A 21,959-nucleotide genomic window follows, 5' to 3' on the forward strand; every position below is an offset into this window, starting at 1 on the left:
CGATAACAAAATGTTCAGTTTACAGTGATATAAAACAGATCAAAGCAGCAGACACATTTGAGAAGGTGATGCCAAAAGATATTTTTACATTTCTGGTTGATAAATAACCTAAATGATGAATCAACTAAACGTTTCAGCACTACACCTACATCCACAGCTGTTATATCATAGTGCTCTCTCCCTCCCTCTCTCTCTTTATGCAGCTTTTCCCACATGTCAACCTACGGTGGATGCACAGTGCACTTTTATGACTATGCCAGTGCTGCTTGAAACTATGCCAGTGCTGCAACATCAGCACACTGAGATTTATTCCAGTCTCAAATGTACTGTGTGTAGGCTTCTTGATGTGTTTATGTTTAATCTGCAAGGCTACTTGACAGTCTGACCCGTCTGCACAGCATGTGACGTCCTGTTACAGTTTGTCCTCCACCGAATCTGTCAGTCTTGTCTTGTGTAAGTCGCTCCTAATTTGTCAGCGCCAATTAGTCAGGTCAATTTCCTCCCTTGTGTTCTGTAAAATGAAGCAATTCGGATTTAGATACAAGCCAGGAAAATAATTACTATGCTGTCCTTTATATGCCATTTAACAATATGCATTGTTTGTTTTGTTGATTTGCATATAAAAATAACACGCTGAGGAATGGCTCAGAATCAAATCTTAAAGTCATGTATTCAATAAACTAAAGTAAATATTGTAATATTAAAAACATCAACAAGACATGAATATGTAGATGGAGAAAGCAAGTTACAAAATATCTAATATGAAATATTGGAACAGAAGTCAGTTGAAACTGTAACCTTTCTTTTCCTTCATTTGGAATGCACTTTGTGCATGAAATGACATGAATCACTTGAAATGTCCTAAATATATAAAATGATTATTTTTTTATCAGATGATACTCAGCTTGTCAGATTTTGCTTGTTAGTGCTTTTTGTAGTAACAACTACACACACTACTACAGATTAAGGAAAGCAGATGTCTTCTTCCAACCCAAAGGGCAACATTGACTGACATCAGCATGTTGTTTCTAAGCTCTCTCTCTCTCAAGGAGAGCTCATGTCTGGAGCTGCAACACAAATTTTAGATTTTCAGCCCACATGAATTGAACAGGCATGTTCAGCGTAGTATCACTTTCAGGCAGGAAACCACGTGCCTCGGCCGCTGCCAATTCACGCAAATCTACTTTTGGATCATTTGTTGTAGCACCGGTTGTCTCGCAGTAGGTGGAACTTAGCGCTTGATTGGCTGCTATTAAAGCAACATGCAGCCACTTTGTGTCTCATAATCACAGCTCCATAGTGACCACTGTTATTTCACTGTTTATCTGCCATTATAGACCATATAGGTTCCAATACTGAGGTCTCGTGTTTTGTTTCGGCCTCTAACAGAAAACACTGAGCTCCTATCCAGCTGAACAAGACTTGTAAATGATGCAATAATAGTAATAACTGAACAATTTAAAAACTAAACACTAAGCATGTTTCAAATGTGTATGCTTCAGTCAGATATTGTAATAAATTATCCATTAACTAGCGAATTAATCAAACTAAATAAAATAGCATCTGCTCCCTTATACACACACACACTCAATCACAGTGAGCAGTGAGGCCACGTGGATGTTTTCCTCCTCTCCATAAAATCATGAGACACTTGGCGCCTTCTCTTATCCAGTCTGTGCAGACAAATGTCTGTAGTTACTTTGGGCATAAAAGCTGCCAAAACTGTGAGAGATGCCAAACTATATTGAGAGACAACTATCAGTGCCTGAAAACACAATTTTATCTACCGTGTTTCACACTGACTTCTACTGAAAGAATGGTGCTGTATGTGGAATATAAACACTAGATATTTTGTGTATAATTCAGTAATAATATCCAGAGAAATGGATGCAAATTAAGTTGGTTCTTATCTTAAACACACAGTATATGGGTTAGTTGCTAAAAAAGTGGAAAGAGAAACTATTTCACTAAACAGAGAATCTATTTTGATTGATCAACTTCTAATTACATTTCCTTTTGCATATTGGATTATATATATGAATCCCAATGTAAGGTCAGTATGTTTCATGCTACCATAAAAAAGCATGCACATGCCATAGTGAAAAGAAGAACACCTAAGCATTTTATAGCATACTTGATTGTTTTGTTGTTTGTTTTTACTTTATTGGATAATAAGAGAAAATGGATGCAACAAGCAACTAAGCTTCCAAGGCTAATTAAAACCAAGATGATGCAGTTACATGGTCCATGCCTGAGCCACCAGCACAGTCCAGACATTGCCCTTTTAGAGGATTATTCTTCCCCACACCTTTCAGGCTGTGCATGCTACTGGTTGGCAACCTCACCTCCTCTCTCTCTGTCCACCTTTCATATGTGTAACAGGTGTTATTAGATGCTTGATTATAGACAACAGCAGTCAAGTGGGAAACCATCTGTTTCACAGCTTGCGGGTGGTCCGTTTAACCTGACTGTCTTTTCTTAGAACTAGGCTCCCTGAACAGAGCTTTTCTTAAAGGGGACGTTTGCACTTAGACCTGGAAATTAGAGTATAGAATGTCTCTAATTTTTAACCAAAGAATAAGAAGCAGCAAATATGCTGTTTACATGTTTAGGCTAGTGTAGAGCTCTCTTGGCTACACCCTTTCTTTGTCATGGAACCTTTAGAACAATGTTCAAGCACCATACCTACAATATGTTTGCTGCTTTAAGGGGCTTTGACATTGACAACCTGACAAGGTGCTGTTCAAGCACACACACAGCGCCAGATGCAATACCTTGTCATGGTTTATTTGTACAATCCTTTTATTTTTACAATCCTGCCTCAAAACTGTTGTGCAGTATTTCAGTGTTTATTAAGATCTGAAGCTGGATGCAGCAGTTGTTTTGTCATATACTACCAAGTCTGTTTGACAGTGGTCTCACACTCCTGACGTGCTCCAGAAGAACACAGTAAAGCTCCTTCACTAACAATGCTGCAAATTGATTGGGAGTATAAACTGGCCTTTGCCATGATGAAAATAACCCCTGAACACCATAATTATTACCAGTAATAAGGTTCTTGTAATATATGTAATATGCTCTATACAGACAGACTGCAGCAGGAAAGGCAGACCTCCTCTTTTATTTCAATGAGACCACTGCTTTGGCACAGCAAGTAATGTTGCTGATGGCTCATATACAGCATGTGAAGGTGCACCATCAGGTAGCCAAGGATAATATAATTAATTGTTCTGATATGTACAATCCTGCCTCAACGGAGAATAGAGAGCCAAATTGTACCAGAATTTAAAGGTTCTCTTCCAGAGGTAAGAAAACCACACTGACATTGTAATCAAGCAAATACCAAAAAAACAATAACAATAACAACAACAACATAAAAAACAGTCTATTGTGTAGTTTATCCCATTTAAAAAGATGGGAATTAAAAACTAATTTTTCATTCAATTATTCTGTTTTTTATCAGCTTTCAACAAGCTCAGTTTCCCACAAACCACCACCTACATGGGTTAAATGTCCCTTAACAGAAGAGGTCAGTGATGAGCATTGAAAATGGGCTGGAAGGCCTGAAATTTTCTTTCTTTTTTTTTTTTTTAGATAGCAAAGATTACAGTTGAAAAAAAACTGGAAAGATCACATTAGATAGAAGTGTGAGTATCCTGAATAAAAAAGAAATAGTTATTATAACAGTTATATTATAATAACTATGATAATAATGTATAATATGTGCACTAAACTTGAGGTTTTTGAATGCTAACAAATTATTTGGTTTAGTGTAAGGGTTCAAGTTTGACCAGCAAGTGTTGTAATAAATCATTTTTATCATATTTATTAGGTCTTAGTATATAGATAAACTCCTGGGACATTGGGACATTTTCCAAAAGACAGATAAAATAAACCCTCAATGAGATATTGTACTAGGTCACAAAAGCTAGTGAAACAGCAGCTAGTCCACATGTGACGTCAAGACTTTGGCTTGGTACAAAACATCATGCAGTATCTTGCTTTTTAATGAGCCTTAAGTGGACTTGCTATTTCATATTCCAGCTTTTTTTTTTGTTGTTTTTCGTTAACCTATTCCCCATAGCAACATGGCCACACTAACACAGCTCTTGTTTTGTTTGTGTTGTATGCTATTCTTTAATAGTTCCTGTATCCCTTTTATCTGGTTGAAAAAGTCCACCGCAGGCTGCTCTGTGTGTTGCTGACACTTGTTGTGCTGTGTATAAAGGTGCATTTATGTGCGACAGGAACCTCCAATTTCTGAGACTTGATTACTGACTTATGAACAGCAGACCTATTAGTGGACACAGTTCAAGATATCCATTATATAAAATGACCATACTGTTTATTTTCCTGGGTGTTATTATTTCTCAATATAGTTTGTGGATGCTGTGCAGTGTCTGCAGCTGATTCTCAAGTTTTAGATAACCGGCGCTTCATAGCAGTATATGAGCACAGTGCACATAGCCTCAGAGGAGCTGTCTGGGTTCTTTGTTTTTTTCTTTCTTCCTCTTTCTTCCCTCCTTGTCAGACTGTGCTCACAAGTACTGGAACTTGCCATTCTGGATCAGAGTATGACGTGCTAACACTGACGTCAAATGTAATGAGAAATAAAGGCATGTGAAATAATATTCACATTCACAATTCTAAACCCACACAGACCCCACAGAAAACAAATGCTCCACTGATTCACGGCTTGTGAAAATACTACATCTCCCACATACGGTGCACATACTATAACTGTCTGTAAATTAATGAGATTACAGCTCAGTTCCTGAATTAGATGCGACATCATTTCATGGAGGCTGAATGTGTCACCTCTTGGATAAATTGATCGGTTGCGAATGAATTAACGATCCCTTTGTTGGACTGGACGTTCGAGGCTGACCATACATACCAATAAGTGTCTGAATGAAGCCTGCATCAATTGCCTCACAACATTTCGCTGGGCAGCCATCAAGCACTTTGTGAATGAAATGGAGCAATCCCAGAGGCAATTGTGACTGTGAGCCATTTTGTGCTATTTGAGTAGTGGGGATGTCATAATGAAAAGCAGGCTCTTCACTGAATTGTTGTACTTTTTTTTTTTTTTTTTTTTTTTTACACAAATCATGATTATTTCCGACGCAGATCCAGTTTAATTGATTTAACATTAAGTACATTTGAAATGCAAGTGAGAGTAGTGCAGGCTTGTATTTTTCTGACTGTGACAATGTTCTCCAAGGTTCTGTGAGGTTCTTTGTTCATCATATTGAGTCAGTGAAGGGAGCAGGAACAGCCTTTTGTGCTATTGGCTATGAAATTCTCAGATTTGCCTGCTTGAATCAAATAATACTGTCAGACAGATGGGGTGATTTAAATAAGATGAAAGAATAGGACATCCCATGTATAATACAGAAAGATCACTTCCTTTTCCTCTCGGAGAGATCCACTTCCCTCATCTGACCTCATAAAATAAGCTACAGTACATTTCTTCGCAGCACAATCTTCTCAGTTCAGCATTCTGTGAGCTGCTTAGTAATCCTTTTTGTTTGGATATTTCTATACATGTGTTCATGTATAAATGGGACAAAGACAGCGAAATGGTGACAGCGTCTCTGTGAATAACACATTCAGTGAAATCGATTGGAAAAAAAAAGAATTGCAATTTTTATTTGTATTCATGTACAGTATGAACTACAATCTCAGGTATCAATAATTGAACATTATTCTCAGAGAAATTAGTTGGACTCCTTACAAGCACAGTCTCTTGTTTTTTTTGTTTTTTTTCTTGTTTTTGTTTTGCTTTTTCTCATTTTTTTTAACAATTGAAGCACATGTAAAATTATGATCTGAAGTTTTTTTTTTTTGCATCATGTTTTTGAAAATATTTTTTTTTTGTAGAAATTTAACCATTTGATGATTATTCTCTCCAAAAATGAGAGAGAATATTCCCACATACAGTAACCCTCCCCATACATAGACAGTTGGCAGAATAACACACAAGAATTTTATCACCTTGGCTAAGGTTTTTGCACAAAAATCAAGCTCACTCTGCTGGTATTTCATGTCCAACATTCGGCACGTCCGTCTTAATTTCATTCTGGCACTCAAATATCTCCCCATGTAAAGCCATCCTGCTCAAGTAAATACCAATACAGAGATATTCCATTCATTCTGAATAACTCACAACCTTCGTTCCCAAATATATATATGTATATATATATAAAAATCTCAACCTTTTTTTTTTCACTGTAGCCAGCATCAACATTGAATCATTAAGCCACCAAAAGCATTGAAAAGGAATTGAGCATTGAAAAAGAAAACAGTGGAAAGGGAAAGAATGGTTCACTCACTGACGATACCATTAACGGTACTGTTCTCGTCATTCCAAACGCCCATTAAAAGGCTGATAATGAATAGGTTTCTGTTTCAATTGTTCCTGCTCCATGTACAGTTTCACCTGTCTCTACTTGACCAGACACGCCAGTCTTAAGATGTATATTTTGCAACTTTGTTAACCATGCCACCATTATTGTGGAAAATGAATTAATACATTTGGGAGACTGACTCATCAAAGGCGTATGGTTTTGTGTGCGACAGTGCTTTACTATGCTCGTACTCTATGCTATGGTAGCTGTCGTCACGGAGATGGAAATCAGTAAGGCGAGTAGAGCTGTGGACGGTTAAATTGTTCAGTTTTTCACATCATGCTGTGATTTATTTCATTTAAATAACTGAAACCACGCGGTGCTCCGCAAAGGTAATGTTATGTGCGGCTCAAATCCCATTAAACCCATCTGTAAATATACATTCCATTATGCCAGTTTTGTCAATAATCAGTCGCATTTTTGAAATCGCCACTGGGAAATTAAAATATGCTCATTGCACAGAGACCAAAGTGAAAGGCATATCTACCTCTTCTTACTTTCTGTACAAGGTCACTGTTTCCATGGCGACAGTCTGATGGCTAGTTTTGCCTCCTTATTTCTTATCTGTTTCTCACTCCTCTCCCTTCATATCTGCAATATCTTTGTTTGAAGACCCCTCATGACCATTGTGGGTCTCTTCCACCCCTCCCACCCACTGTTCTTCATTTTTCATCCCTGCCTCACCCTTCCTTAAGCCTTCCTCTTTGAAAGACTAAATGAAAAAGCAAAGCGTAAATAGACTACAGGAGAGACAATGTTTTGATGGTCTATAAATGATGCAACATCAAAGTGTGTGTGTTTTTCTCTGACAAAAATGAGACTGAGCAGGGGTCGCTTCAATATCAAAGGCCTCTACCCCCTGTTAGATGTTAGGCACAGGGAGAGTGGAAAAGTCTCATGCTGTTTTGTTATCAGCTTTCCTCTGTTAGTCTGCAAATGAACTGCTGATACAGATTAATGAGCTATAACCCATCTCCCCTTATTTTGTTGCAGGTTCCTAGCTGCTTCACTGACTATGTTTGCCCCGTCTGCGTTAGTCTGACAGGGTCACACTACATTACAAAGCAGCCTCATTTGCCTCTTTATCTGTACTAACAGATGGACTATCAGCGCCCGAGCTTGTGTGACCCTGGGGTGATGGCAAGGTAACGCGACACTGAGTGGACGTAGATCATTACTGGGTTAACAGGGAGGCTACAGACTGCAGCCTTATGCTCCCCTTCATTTTCCCAAGCAATATTCTGCCGTCGTGCGGCACATGCCTGCGGATAAAGCGAGACAAATGAGACATGGCGAGGGGTGAGGAACGTGCCTGAGCTAAGTGACAGAGAGAAAATCAAAGAAGCAAGAGGACACTGAGGAGAAGAGAGCGGAGAGAGAGCAGACAAGGAAGATGCAGAAATCAGAAACAGACGAGAGGAGGAGTAGAAGGAAAAGAAGTAGTAAAGAAGAGGTGGAGGGAAGTGTGGGAGTGAGAACTTAATCTTAATTAAAGTGAAAGATATATGGATGGTTTTTAGGAGCCACAGGGGAAATGCACATTTACTCATTTGGCTGCTTTGCTCCTCAGGCATGCTGGCTTCACTGTGATATCATCAAGAGCTTTGTCATTAAAAGATCTAATTTTGTGCTGAGTGGCAGCTAGAATGTGATAGCTGATGAAAATAAACCAATTTTATGTCTGCATAGACCTCTAATTTAGACAAGGTATGCTGAACTACTACTAAATAAATGCTTAGAAATACTAAAACAATGCCCTTTACAAAAACATATTAATGTTTTAACGACATTAATTTTAGTATAAGGCCAATTTCTATGGTGGTTTCACATCGGTTGCATTTGATACATTCCATATTCACTTTAGGTAAACCATTCTTTCCCTTGTGCAGTATTACACAGAGAGAGAGAGAAAGAGAGAGAGAGAGAGAGAGAGAGAGAGACAGATAGAAATAAAATGAGCTAAAAAGCTATCACAAATTGTTTTTCTTCATTTAGCCACTAGACATACTTTTTAATAAATAATCTTTGTTTTTGTAAAGACACTTGTTAAAGTATCATATGTCGTCCCTTTGCCAAATGCTGATTTATCAACATCAACTCTGTCAAGTTAATGTCATTTTGATTTCTTTTATCTTCATGTTTTGGTCCATTGTACTCCAAGTATGAAACTGCTGAAACTGGATTTTGTCAAATGCAAGATCAGATTTGGGTCTCTTGTACATTGTCTTTTGAGCAGGCTTGAATCAGTAAAGGTTCCTGTGTGGCTGAGCTGTGTATGGTACTGAGCATTGGAGGGTGATGATAAGTGCTCTTGTAGGTGTTGTAGTGGTTGTAGTGCTCCAGTGGGGGCAGCGATAGGTGTCTCTCCATGGCAGCGACACCTGCAAGCTCTTCTTCAACAGTGATGACCTCCATGGAGGAGGCAGGGCCATCAGGATCCTGCTGGTTATGCTGCTTTCTCATCTTGTAGAAAATAACCAGCAGAACAGCAGCCATAAGCGTGATGGCCACAAAGCAGCCGATGATAATCTTGGTGGTTTTCATCACCTCATCCAGGCCATTGAGGGCGCCCTCTCCCTCCACATCAAGAACTGGAATGGTATAAGTCCGCTCTGTGGTCCGTGTTGAAACAGGAGTACCTTTTGTTGTTGAGGATGACACCCAGCCAAATGGGGGCAGTGGCGTTTGGATATCATCCCCGAAGGTGTCAGTGGTCTCCACGGTGACTGTGGTAAAATAGGTCACCCCGCTGTTTTCCACAGAAGTGACATTAAGCACAGCAGAAGCAGAAATGTTGCCTGCTGTGTTGCTAACCATACAGGTGTAAGTCCCAGTGTCCTGCATTGTGACGCTAGTAAAGTTGAGTGTCCCATCATTGAGTACAGACAAGCGCACCTTATAAGCCCCGTGTGTCACCAACGAGCCATTTGGTGTAAGCCAGCTGATGGATGTCAAGGAGCTTGTACGACATTTAAGCTCAGCACCCATGCCTTCTGTCACATTCAAGTCACTGGGTGGCTCCACGATAACAGGAACATCACACTGGAAATAGCTGTGGTCCAATTCCCCAATGTAGCGACCTTTAAAGACTGTGGGACTATGGCAACGAGCACAGCAGCTGGTGTTGGCAGGTACTGTCTCCTTCAGCCACCAGCTGAGCCACAAGATATCACAGTTGCAGTTCCAGGGGTTGTGATGGAGGTGGACCCGTTCCAAGCGATGCAATGGTGTGAAGAGGTCATGTGGTAGAAAGGTAAGGTTGTTGTGAGCCAGGTTGAGCTCCACCAGTGACTGCAGGTCATCAAAGGAATTCCTCTCAATAGTTTGGATCTGGGCATGCATCATCCACAGCTTCTGGAGATTGACTAATCCTGTAAATGAGCTAGGCTTGATAACAGACAGCTGGTTTCCTGACATCTCTAGCTCTTCAAGTCTAACCAAAGGTAAGATGTTGGGGATCTCCTTGAGGTTGCACATTCCCAGATTCAGGTAACGCAGATTGCTCAAGTCCTTGAAAGCTCCGTCAGATATGTAGGAGAGACGTTTGAGCTCACCTAGATCCAGCCTTCGAAGCGAGGGGACCCGGTTGAAGGCATAAGATGGTATACTTTCGATGGGGTTGTTCCGAAGCCACAATTCCTTCAGCTTGGACAAGTACTCAAATGCTCCATTGGGGATTGTTGTGAGCCGATTATCAAAGAGCTCCAAGGTGTTGAGACTGGCAAGCCCATTGAAGGCGCCTATTTCAATGCTGCGGATATGATTCTTGCTCAGTTGCAGGATCTCCAGATGGCGCAGATGTTTGAAACTGTCCACCTTGATGACCTGGATGAGGTTGTCCTGGAGGTTTAGGTACCGAGTGTTGGTGGAAATGCCATCTGGGACGTCCCGTAGGCTGCGACGGGTGCATATGACTTTGCTGAACTGGTTACTGCATGAGCAGACAGAAGGACAAGTCTGTGCACGAACCAGCCCAGCCACCACCAGGATCTGAAGGGCCAAAAGTAGTACAAAGAGGGGGTTGGACAGCGCCCCCTTCAGCCTACGACCTCTCATTGTCTGGCGCTGGAGGGAGGAGATCATTGTGTTCAGCATTCATAGTTCATCCGCTGTTTGTGTTCTCTGCAACAAAAAGAAAAACAAAAGGAAAATATTACTACAGTCAATGGCATATTTGATATATTATAGACAAAATTGACAGAATAATTATTAAATTAATAATGAAAATAATCATAAAGTGCAGCACTACTCTATACAGTACAATATACTGTATAAAGAATGAAGAAGGGATGAGAGCAGGAGACGAATTGACAGCTTCAGTTAATTGTCAAAACTGCCCATCTGTGGAAAATTATAAGCTTTTTGTTAGCTCCCTAACCCTGGATTGTCCCAGATTTCCAGACTTCATAGAAACCATACACTGGAGACCTAAAAATGAAAAATGAAACTTAGCATCTGTCTCCCATTTGAGCAAGACCTGTTAATTCCTTGCAAGCCCCTTATTCATTGGATCTGTAGCTAGGAATTATTTAATACACAAAGCCTGTATCATTAAAGTTGTAAAAGAAATATTACAATCCACTGATGTCACGGAGAGCCATTAGTTTCAAGTCAAGACAAATCTCTGATACCAAAGCATTAGACTCTTTCAATGAATGCAAGCCTGCACTGTGCCTGTGTTTGTCATACACTTGCAAACAAATACTAAGTGCTATTGTTCTACATCTCATATCTTGATGTAAAACACAACAATATATCACGGATAGTCACTGATTAATGTTATACAGTGATAAACAAATGAGGGTTATTATTCACAATCTCGACTGTTCACTATAAGATTTTATTAGCTGTTTATTGCTTTTGAAACATGTTATCTGTTAATTTCCTGGGGTTTCAAAGTCATGAGTTTTCATTAATTCATGATTAATATTTCTTTATTAAAACAGCATTGCAGTGCTGTTTACTTTTCATCACAATCCAATTTCTCGTCATACTAAAAATCCTGACAAATAGTATAATTCAAGAGTATGAAAAGGCCTGATATTGTCCTTCCATAACTTTAGCAGAATTTATTATCTCCCAAATCAAGTGTCTAACAAGAAACTCGTTACTCTGTTATCTTAGATTAGATTAAATTAGATTAGATTAGCTCATTCAGCCAAAGTGTCTAGGAATATGCCTGTGTGTGCTCAAGATAAAAATAGACCAAGACATTCAAACACATACAGTACAGCCTGTACCTCCCACTTCCACACAGCAGTGCTGATGTGTTGCTATCACCCTTTATTATCTTCTTCCCACAAAGATGGTAACCTACAAATAAATCAATACATACAGTATTCCAAACCTATCGTACAGTATATGCTGTGAAATTATGAAATGTGACAGCATTGTGTCAAGCCGTGCTATTAAGTGATGCAGACATCATTCTTCAGTGCAGTTAGTACCTTTGTCAAGAGCAAAGCATTCTTGCCTATTGCAAAAAACATCAAACTTGCCTACTGGGTCCTTAGCTTCAAGTATTCTCATTGTCTCTTCCCAACTCGTCCAATTCAATCTGTCTGTTAATCATCTCTTTTTGTCAACCCACGAGCAAGAAGAAATGAGTATATTATGACAGGTGTTTTCTAAGCTGTAAAAATTGTTAACTGAGGTGGAATTGTTCTCCGGTGAGGATGAGTGGCTGACTTAATCAGTAGAAATTAATCTACATGTGGCTTGGTTTTGCACCAGCCAGGCTGCCACGTAGTGTAGAGAGGCTGTGGAGAGACGAGCCTCTGCTGGGGAATCAGATCGAATGAGGCCTCCCACTGGCAGGAGCTCATTTTGTCTGGCTGGAATTACAACAACCTTTCGCTACCACCTAAGAGAAGAAAATGTCAGACATGAAAAACACACCGATAGAGATTATCAGCTGTCAATAAAACATCTCTGTTTGCATTTCTACAAAAATGTAATTATAGCTTTGGCCACATGCCTTCTTCATAAAAATTTTTATCTGAACACATTTATCAGCACAGAATCCCTCATTAAATAAAGAGAATGCACGTATATTGCAGAAAAAAAGCTTCAAAAATCCTTCCTCTCTTTGTTGGTGCAACACTGCTTGGATTAATTTCATCCAGGCACGCTCAGCATGTATTCAGAGCCACTGAAAGCAATTGCTGCTTACATCTAAAATCCTGCCAGCTACATAAAAACACACCCACCCTTACTTTTCTGCTTCTGCACCAGAAGCCACTGGCATTATGTCTGACACCACTGTGATTTGCCAGATTCATTTGTTATAATGAGTTTGTTGGAAAAGTGCAAGGGTAACATATGTCTCAATCAGGGTGCGCATAGCAAGGAGATTGTAATATAAAGCAGAGTGTTTCAGAGCACTTAAATTACAACATCAGATGATTAGAGTATGTCAGTGTTGTGCACTGCAAGCATGAGACATTCTACAACCAACTAGCGAAATGTGTTAGCTTGGACATTCCCACACACCAGGGAAGCAAGCGTCACAGTCTGAGATGCAAAGACCTGCATAACTTAGTGTCTACCAATGAAGAAATTCAGTAACACCTGATGTTTCATTGTCTCATGAGAGGGAAATATGTTAACACAGCTCCACACAAGTCAAATAGTGGAGTACAGTACATCTATGAGGATTAAATGTACAAGAAATGTTGCATCATTAATAAAAATGCTTTGCAGTCACATCTTAGCTGGCCGGCATATTTACCATTTCCCTCAGAGTTCTGAGGGGAGATTTGGACTGTTTTATGTACAATGGCATTACTGCATTCAAGTGACAACAAATAAACATCTCAGTTTGCACTTTCACTCTCAGACAAAAAAGTCACATGTTCAGCAGCAAGCTAATGTCATGCGTGGCACAAAAGCATTATACTGATATGTTATTAACCCTGTTCTGCTTAATATACCCTAAGGGATCACAAATCCTTCACCTCCCACATCCCCAAATAGCAGGACTTTAGTTTATATTCTTAAATTAAAGGTAATAATATGTTATAATAACTAATATCAACAATGGAAGGAGCATGAAAATAGGTTTATTAATCTCAATTTATTGTAATATTAGCGGGGAGAAATAGCATCTCAGAAAAGGCCAAACAAATTAAGTCACATTGTTTATTAGACAGTTACTGACATTTGCTGTTGATTCAGTCAGTGTGAAATTGATGATTGAAGTGGGTAAAATATGAAGTGATATGAAATCTGGCAAGTCTCGCCTCCTGACAGAGAAAGAAGCCTGTGACCACTAAGAAGGCTGTCTGATGAACTGAATGTCATCTGGCTAATTCATTCAACACATTACTGATTCATTACATTTGCATACGTTTGTTGCATGTCTTGTTTTTAACCTCGTTTGTGCTCATGTTGTAACCTCACAGACCATCTGGATCTTACAAGGCTTTTGTGCAGTAAACGTGCCTGGGAGATACAGATGGATAACGGATTTGCTGTGTCAGTGTTTGAAATTATGACACGAATCTTGAGGGCTAATGAATGTATTAGCATATAGAGTATATACAATATATAAGGACCTAAGCTAGCTAACAAACAAGAGAGTATATTAATGGATGAGGTTAGTAATATCCTGCATTTTTCATCGAAATCCCAGGCGAAAACCAAAACCAATGCTGACTTAGTCTGTCTCTCAATATTTTCCGACTCTCTCTTACATTCCCTCTCTGACACACAGCCCAAAGCCCATTTTGTTATAGTGCAAAAAAATCTTTAAAAGCAGGTCACAAATAACAAAGGCTAAATAATTTCCTACAACAACTGGGAACTCTAGTTTTCAGAAAATGCTACCAGGAGTAAATGGTGTTAGTTGGGAACTACTAGAATAGTATAATAATATTGACACAAATTTTGAAACTTTAAATTCTGTATTATTCAAAAGAAAAATTCAACATTATCTTGTTCCAATGGGGAAAAGTTCTGCTTTTCTTTGTCATATATGACAGTAAACTTAATATCTCTGGTATAGAGGTACCTATAATTTAAAGACACCACATTGGCATAACAATGAATCAAATAATTGACAGATACATTAATAATGATTATGATGATTATTAATTACAGCCCTAAAACAAAACAAACCTAAGTAAAAAAATATGCTTTTGCAGATCAGATGTGGCAACACTTTCAGTAAACAATTTTTTTCAGTAAACAACAGTCTTACATTATGAAAATGCAGGATAATTAATAAGTAGTAATTAACAATAATACTCAGTTCAATAAAACAACAGCAGCATGGCTATGCAGTGTTCAGTAGTGGCCTTGATGTATGTAAACATGCCAACAATAATTAGTTAATTTGACAAGCTGTTAATTTGATTTTGTAAATACATGTATGACCATCTGTTTGTGTTGCTTCAAGATTTTAAAGTGAAGACGGCTTTTAAACCCATCACTTTGTAAAAATAAATCTATCCTTTTGTTGCAGTATATGTGCTTATTTGCATGCGTCTCGAGGAGTTTGACGGGGGCTGTTTGTTTTTTTTTTTTGTTTTTTTTCTTTTGGCTCATCATAACTGCAGCCTGTGCCTCTGTCTCATTCTGACATGCAGACTGAGAATGCTACACTCTCCAGCTCTGCTCCACCTGAAAAAAAAAGGCAATTCCCCTCCCCCACCTTGGCCTCAGTACTCAGAGTGCTGGTGTTAGGGAAATAAATCTAGGAGGCTGTGGGATGCTGCTGACTTATTAGCTAAACTCTATTCTTTTAAGAGGAACAGAAATGATGGCCCTTTTGTTGACCAGACGAGTCTCAGACCAGCAAAAATAAAGAGTATTTTCTTGAACATTTTTCATTCTCTTGGGATGGTGTTATCCAACAAATATGTTTTAGTATTGTCACCGGCTTGCCTGCTGCATCCAATTTCAAACTGTGTCTATCCCTGTAACTAGGGTAAGTCCAGGTTGTTTAGACTACATGCTGTCATATATGCACTGTAATACTTGATATATTGTTGTCATGTTTACACTGGTTATGGTATAATCACATCTGTCATGTCTTGTAGCTGTTAAGCCTGATTTTTTTAATTTTATTTGTCTTCTCCTTATTATCTGGCTTTGGTTGACGCCTTTTCTGTGGGAGTTATGCTTTGAAACAGAGGACCTTTTGCACCAATCACCTTTGGTGAGTGTTTTCAATAGGGTGTGTTGGTGATGCTGCCTCATTTTCCACGGGTCTCCTCTGTGAAAAAGAATTACAGGCCACTGCTGCAACACACTGTAGTCTAGGTCACAAAAAAAGGTATGATGCAAACCACGTTTTTGTGTTGTTTATTTATTTAACTACATCCTGTGTGGAATATCACTTTACTTAGTGGGATGCCCAAAGAGGATGGAGAAATTATTATTTCAGCTCTGAATGAAACCAAATCTCAATAATTTCTGTCCAATTTTCTGTCTCATCATGCAAAAGTACAACTGATTGCAGCCACAATATTTCATTTTCAATGTAATGGAAGCAAAATGAGCATCCTGACAAAATAGCTGAAGTAAAACTGTCTAGAGCCACAATTATCATATTCAGTGGATTCAATATAACATCATCCTGATTATGCTGAAACATTCTACAAAATCTTATTGAAGGACAATTTAGAGTCACTGATTCTGCAGTAGATATGAAATGGGGAAAAAAAACATATAAGCAAGGTCATTCTAGTGGGTTACAGTCAAGTGTTTTCTCTCATCTGTGTTGAGATAGTATTTCATGAATGGATGGCTGCCAAGGGCATTATCATTCAAAGGAAAAGATGGAATTGGTCTCAACCATAGGGTACAAGATGCTATGACAACTGCAGGGGCACTCTAAATTTATTCAAGTTGACTGAAAGTTTTTACTTGGTTGCTCACGATTGGCCACAAGAGCCAGAATGTGTTTAGATTCCAGATAGTACATTTGAGCCAATTCTTGGTCAGACAAAGCACTTTTTAGCAGCCTGAGGTGGCTTTTTGTAATTGTTTTTAATGAGAGTGAAACTTTTTAATTGCTACTATTGCATTGCTGAGCACCTTGAATTTCTCCACTCTATGAGCCTCACGTTTTTGCAGGAACGCCCTGAATGCCTCAAGTTGGAAAAACTTAGGCTAAGAGCAGAAACGTCATTTGTGTTTTTCTCATTGTCCAATTTGGATGATTTGAGAGGCAGGCCTTCTGTGGTGGTCATGACAACAAGTGGAGACAATAATCATGGAGGGCAAACTAGTGGTGCCTGCCGCTGCCCTATCTGAGATAACTGTTGATGCAAGTCGCGCATGTACTAACGTAAACAGTTTTTTCTCAGTATAGGTTTGTGAAATAAACTCTTGCTCATTGCTATGCTGATGATACCAAGCTTCACTCTACTATGAAAATAAAGACATTATTATTTGTGGTTCATCCAGTGTTCCTCCAGTTCTCCTGTGCTGTGAACTTGCTCCACTCGCAGCCTTTGTCCCCAGACTGTGAGAAGGTGGTCCATGCTTTTATAATCAAGTACAGTTAACAAATTCTTCTTTAAATTTGACTAGATTGCTTTACTGGCTAGACCCCAGCATCTGCTTATTCATATGAAACCCACTTTACTTCACTTTATAATGTACAATATTCAATGGTTTGCTGACTTGCGAAATACGAACGACTTCTCGTTGACTTTCAAGACTCATATCTGAATACATGGTTGGACTTTACCAACCGTAATTACTATGATCAATAACTGTCTAAAAAAAAAAAAAAAAGGTACAGATCTGTGAGTTTACTTCACAGCAAAATAACGGTTAGGCTAAGGACGGGTGATGCGGTGGTTGCCAAGCAATAATTTAAAAAAAGACACAACAAGCTGATCTTATTTTAAATTGTAGGCTTCAACAAAAAAGGCAGTGGTACGGCTGATGTTTTGCAACCTGCAGAAAGCGCTCTGTCTGATCGGGGCCTAATAGAACATTGTAATAAAACAATGTAAATTGATTTTCTGAATGCTTTCACATAAAAGCTCCATTGGCTTCCTTTGATCTTAAAGCTGCATTAATCGATTTTTGGCTTCTAGGGGGCAAAAAACATCAAAACAAGCTGGCAGATACATTGAGTCAACCATACATTAAATGTGGAGGCCGTAGACATGTAACTTGTGAATGCAGTGGAGCATTTAACAGCTAAAATCTATATCAACTTTATGGCTTGATAGTATGTAAGTCTTTTGTTTGCACCTTGTTTACGTTGCCCCCAAGTGGTCAAAAAATCAGTTATTGCAGGTTTAAGGATTAGGGTGAGATTAGGGTATATGCTCAGGAAGTTCAATGCCCAATATTGGCCTATAGATCCCAATATATTTGTCAATCCATTTTCTATACCCACTTATCCTGTGCATGGTCACAGGGAGCTGGAGCATATAATCCCACTAATGTATTAACCAAATTGTTGCCATTGTTGTTCTGATGAATTCACATTCATCTCTAAAAGGGCAAACTGTATAATAAGCTTTGTTTGCTTGGACACGAAAGAGAACAGACAGTAATCTAGGTCTCTTCATCATGAACTACGAGAAAAGAGGTGGTACAGTTGACCTTCTGACCCAAGCTTAACTTCTGCCATCCCTGTTAGAGCAGATTCACTCCCAGATGGCATGATCATATTATTGAAAATCATCACAATTTTAGATGACCAGGCTCATTTTCTCCAGTCTGTGATTGAGGGGATTAAATTAAAAGAAAGGCAAAATTGAGAGCAATCACACTGCCATCTGGAACTATGGTCAAACAGACAATCACTGCGATCTCTTGTTTCTGATGAGAAATGTAATATAATTATCAGCTAACTGGCCACTTTGCACTATAGACTGATGATTGCTATGTACCAGCCTTGGTTAGTGAATTATGACTGGCCTATTTTGTTTGCCTTTACATTTATTAAATGGCTTTGTCATCGCCGTGACACACATTTCAAGCTTTTGATCAGAGTGGAAAGGCGACATGGTAAATCTGCAATATTTTTATAGTTCTATTAAATAACTTTTGGTCTGACTCAAGACTATCTTAAAAGCACTAAACTACTGTGTAAAAAGGGTCTTTTAAGGGTTTAAATAATGACTCACCATCAGCTTGTAAATCATGGAGATGTAAGAGTAAGTAGGACAACATAACTACAGCTGTCAGTGATGTGAAATTACAGGCATGAATTTTAAAGATATATTTCACACTCGTTTAAATTCTGGATATGAGAGTTGTATTAGATGCATAGAGCTTGTTCCAGACAAATATGTCTGAGTGCAGCTGTTTTTTAGATAACTGGACTTGTATTACCTTTTCCATCAGTTCCTTCACAGTGTTACATTGTTAAAGGGTATCACATCATAGAACGCCTGGTTCCTGTATGTTTTTTCATGTGCCCACATTTAAGGTAAGTAGGGGAAGGTTGCTTTCTTGTGCCAATACTGGAAAGAGGGAGAGCGAGAGGGTAAAGAGACACCTTTCAAGTGATAATTCAATTCCTATTCACGTATTACCTTATGCTGCCTCCATTATGATAATTGCATGGGTTAAATAATCTGCAGGGACCTCTATGTTCAAATGCACTCCGCCAAGGCTCTGTCTGGTCTCTGCAAAGGGATTAAGACAGGATGCCTTGGGTGGCAGACTGACTGAATGCGAGGGCACTCTTAGTATTCGTGTCACTTGTCTAGCCCACCAATCTGCTCCCATGACTGCGTTCCTAAAAAAGAGATATGCAGGATCAGCCAACTGTAGGTGGAAGGGCATCATGGCAGAGTCGAGGCTGATTGGACTAAATGAAAACATGGCACAGTAAAGTATGTTATGACTCAGGCAGTGTGGACAATCTTTGGTAATTGGTTACACAGAGATAGACTTACACTGTCGCTGCAGAACATTTAGTGATCAGAAAAACTGTGGAAACATATTCCCTCCTCCCGCAGTGCATAAAAGCAGGTGGCAGGCCTGGGTTTAGGTAGGTGAGTACACACAGCCATCAGCAGTGGCAGAATAATGAGCTGCACAGACCCCCATAAGCTGCCTTCTTACACTAGTTAAACAGATCACCGCTTTAGCGATGGATTTGTGTGATTGGCAAAGTAGGTGAGCATACAACTGAGGACCAACGCTCCGCTGTAAGCAAAATAATTCGGAATGAACTCGTGACACTCATTTTGTTTGAAAGATGAATTATTAAATATTTAATTCAAAAGGATCCACACCGCAGTGATGCTCTTCTTACATTTTATGCTTCATCAGTGAAACTTGGCTCTTTTTGAAATGCGTTAATAACATATTGAATGTGATTCCTCTCAGGTTCAGAAACTGTAGAAAATGAGACATTGAGTCGGTTTTTTAGAGATATAACAGTGTAAATTTAAAATTTTCATGCCCAGGGATGGAAATGTGTTGATTTGTAATTTGAAGGAACCATTTAGATTTCTACCTTACTTTGACATATCACTGGTTTAGTGATAATGCCTCCAAAAGGCCAAGATACCGCCATTCATTGTTTGTATGGATAAAGACAACAGTGTTGCATTAAAAATGACACAATAGCTATGTAGCTTCAATGGCCAGTCTTGGCAGGTTGCCGCTCCCTGCAAAATGCAGAGTGCTCGGAGGGATTAGTTTACTGGAGTGTCCTCTGTTCAGTCACAGCTATTTGCCAATGAATTCCGGCCATTCTAGTTTGCAAATTGACTGAATAGGAGAAGTTGGAGGCAGTTCTCTCTGGGGTCTTTGTGTTCACATTGGGGGTGACAGGATACTGACAACAGATGGCACCGTACGTGGTGCAGCCTTTTGTTCTTTTCAGATTGCTGCCTGCCAATGTGCCACTGTCTCTCATTGTGATTCCTTTTCCTGGATTTTGCCCTATGTCTATCAGTATTTGAGAAGTCATTCACATGTCTGTAATAAGTGCAATGCTGAGGCCATATATGTGGTCACATATCCCTACCATGATGCACAGCTGGCCAAAAAATTGTTATTGAGCTTGTTATACTGTAGTTATGCAACTGTCTAAAACAATTTTAGAGATGAGACAGATATTATGTGTGAACCTAAATACTATCTAATAATATAATTTTAATTAAAGTGACATAAAGTGTTTCTGTCTGGTAAGAAGGCATGTGATGATTAATTTTTGCACAATTGTGGCTTGTCTGGCATTAAGGTAATGTTTATATACATATATATGTATTTTTTTTTAATTAATTTTTTGTAAATGTTAGATGTAATTACTTTTAATAAAAAAAGATTGAATGTGAATTGTTGATCTTTATAGCCATTATAGATAAAATGAAATAATGATAAAAACGAAAAATGAAAAAATCTATATCTCTAAGCATAGCAATGCCAATGCCCAGACTGAAGCTCATTGCTTATTATGTCTACCCTTCCTACAGAAAAATAAAAATAGCAAGCCACTAACATAAACTTTAAGTCATATTTGCTATATATATATATATATATATATATATATATACTACTTTAATTTTAGAAACTAAACTGTAGCTGATGAAAGCATATTACTTTGGTTTGTCTCGTGGCTTGACTGGGTTTTTACCTGCCTGACCCAATGTCACAGCGAACAGCATTGAAAATGATTGTGAGCTTTATTTGAAATCGTAGAAATAAACACTCTTCCTGACTCGCCTTAGCTGACACAGTGCTCTCAACTGTAAGCATTAATATGTAATGGTGAGCAGAATTTCTTTCAAAATTTAAAATGTTGTGCAGCAGTGATGGTTTACAAGGCCTGAGCTGTCTAGTTGGGTATTTTTTAAGACTCCAAGAATACAGATCTGAACCCCAGATGAAAGCTGTAAAACATAGCAGGCTTCACCGTAAGAGTTGGCCTATCTAGGCTAAAAGCACACAGTATCCTATCATCTAGTTATGCTTTCTGCCTCCATAAAGAGATACAGTGCGCACCTGTGAGACTATAAGTAGGGTGTTTATGGATAATTACCTTTGTGCAAACATCAACAAAAAGCATTAAATATTGCCCTGAAAAAACTTAAAAGCATCAAAAAATGAATACGTTATTATGCTTTTTCACACGATTATTATGCTTTTTCAGTACGAGGAGCCATTCTGTAAGTCCAATAGTTCAATCAAAACACAAATATACAGTCCTTTACTGTGCAGTGACATCAGGGTGACAACAAAGACTGAAATGATAATCACCAACATTTGCATTAAAATGAACATACATATATTCGATTTATGATCACATTCAATCCTGCAATAGCTTCATATAATAAATATATATTTCACCATCACACTCACACATGCACAGCTTCAGAATCACACACACACATACAGTAGAAGTCTGTTCATCTTTGTTAAAGATTAAATGCAAGCCAACCCTTTCTCTCCTAAATTGCGTAACTGACTTGAATAAAGTGATAACGATGTGATACTTCTATTGATCCCTGCAGGGAAACTCTCTTTTCACTTGCTCCCTCCAGGGAGGTCAGAGTGTAGGGTCATCTTCACATAGAGTGCCCCTGGAGCTGGCGGGGAGTCAGTAGGGAATCACTGACT

At 38.8% G+C, this 21,959-nt stretch overlaps 1 protein-coding gene across 1 annotated transcript in view; it reads right to left on the minus strand.

Moving 5' to 3' along the window:
• Positions 1–5,625: 5,625 nt before the first annotated feature.
• LOC122985053 (leucine-rich repeat-containing protein 4C-like) overlaps positions 5,626–21,959 on the minus strand; it is a 41,307-nt gene continuing 24,973 nt past the window's right edge. The window contains exon 2 of the mRNA XM_044355431.1: positions 5,626–10,532. Coding sequence (XP_044211366.1) covers positions 8,610–10,505 — 1,896 coding nt within the window. The 5' untranslated portion in view covers positions 10,506–10,532 and the 3' untranslated portion in view covers positions 5,626–8,609. The remainder of the gene's footprint in view (positions 10,533–21,959) is intronic.

Source organism: Thunnus albacares, chromosome 1 (genome assembly GCF_914725855.1).
Source record: "Thunnus albacares chromosome 1, fThuAlb1.1, whole genome shotgun sequence".
NCBI lineage: Eukaryota > Metazoa > Chordata > Actinopteri > Scombriformes > Scombridae > Thunnus > Thunnus albacares.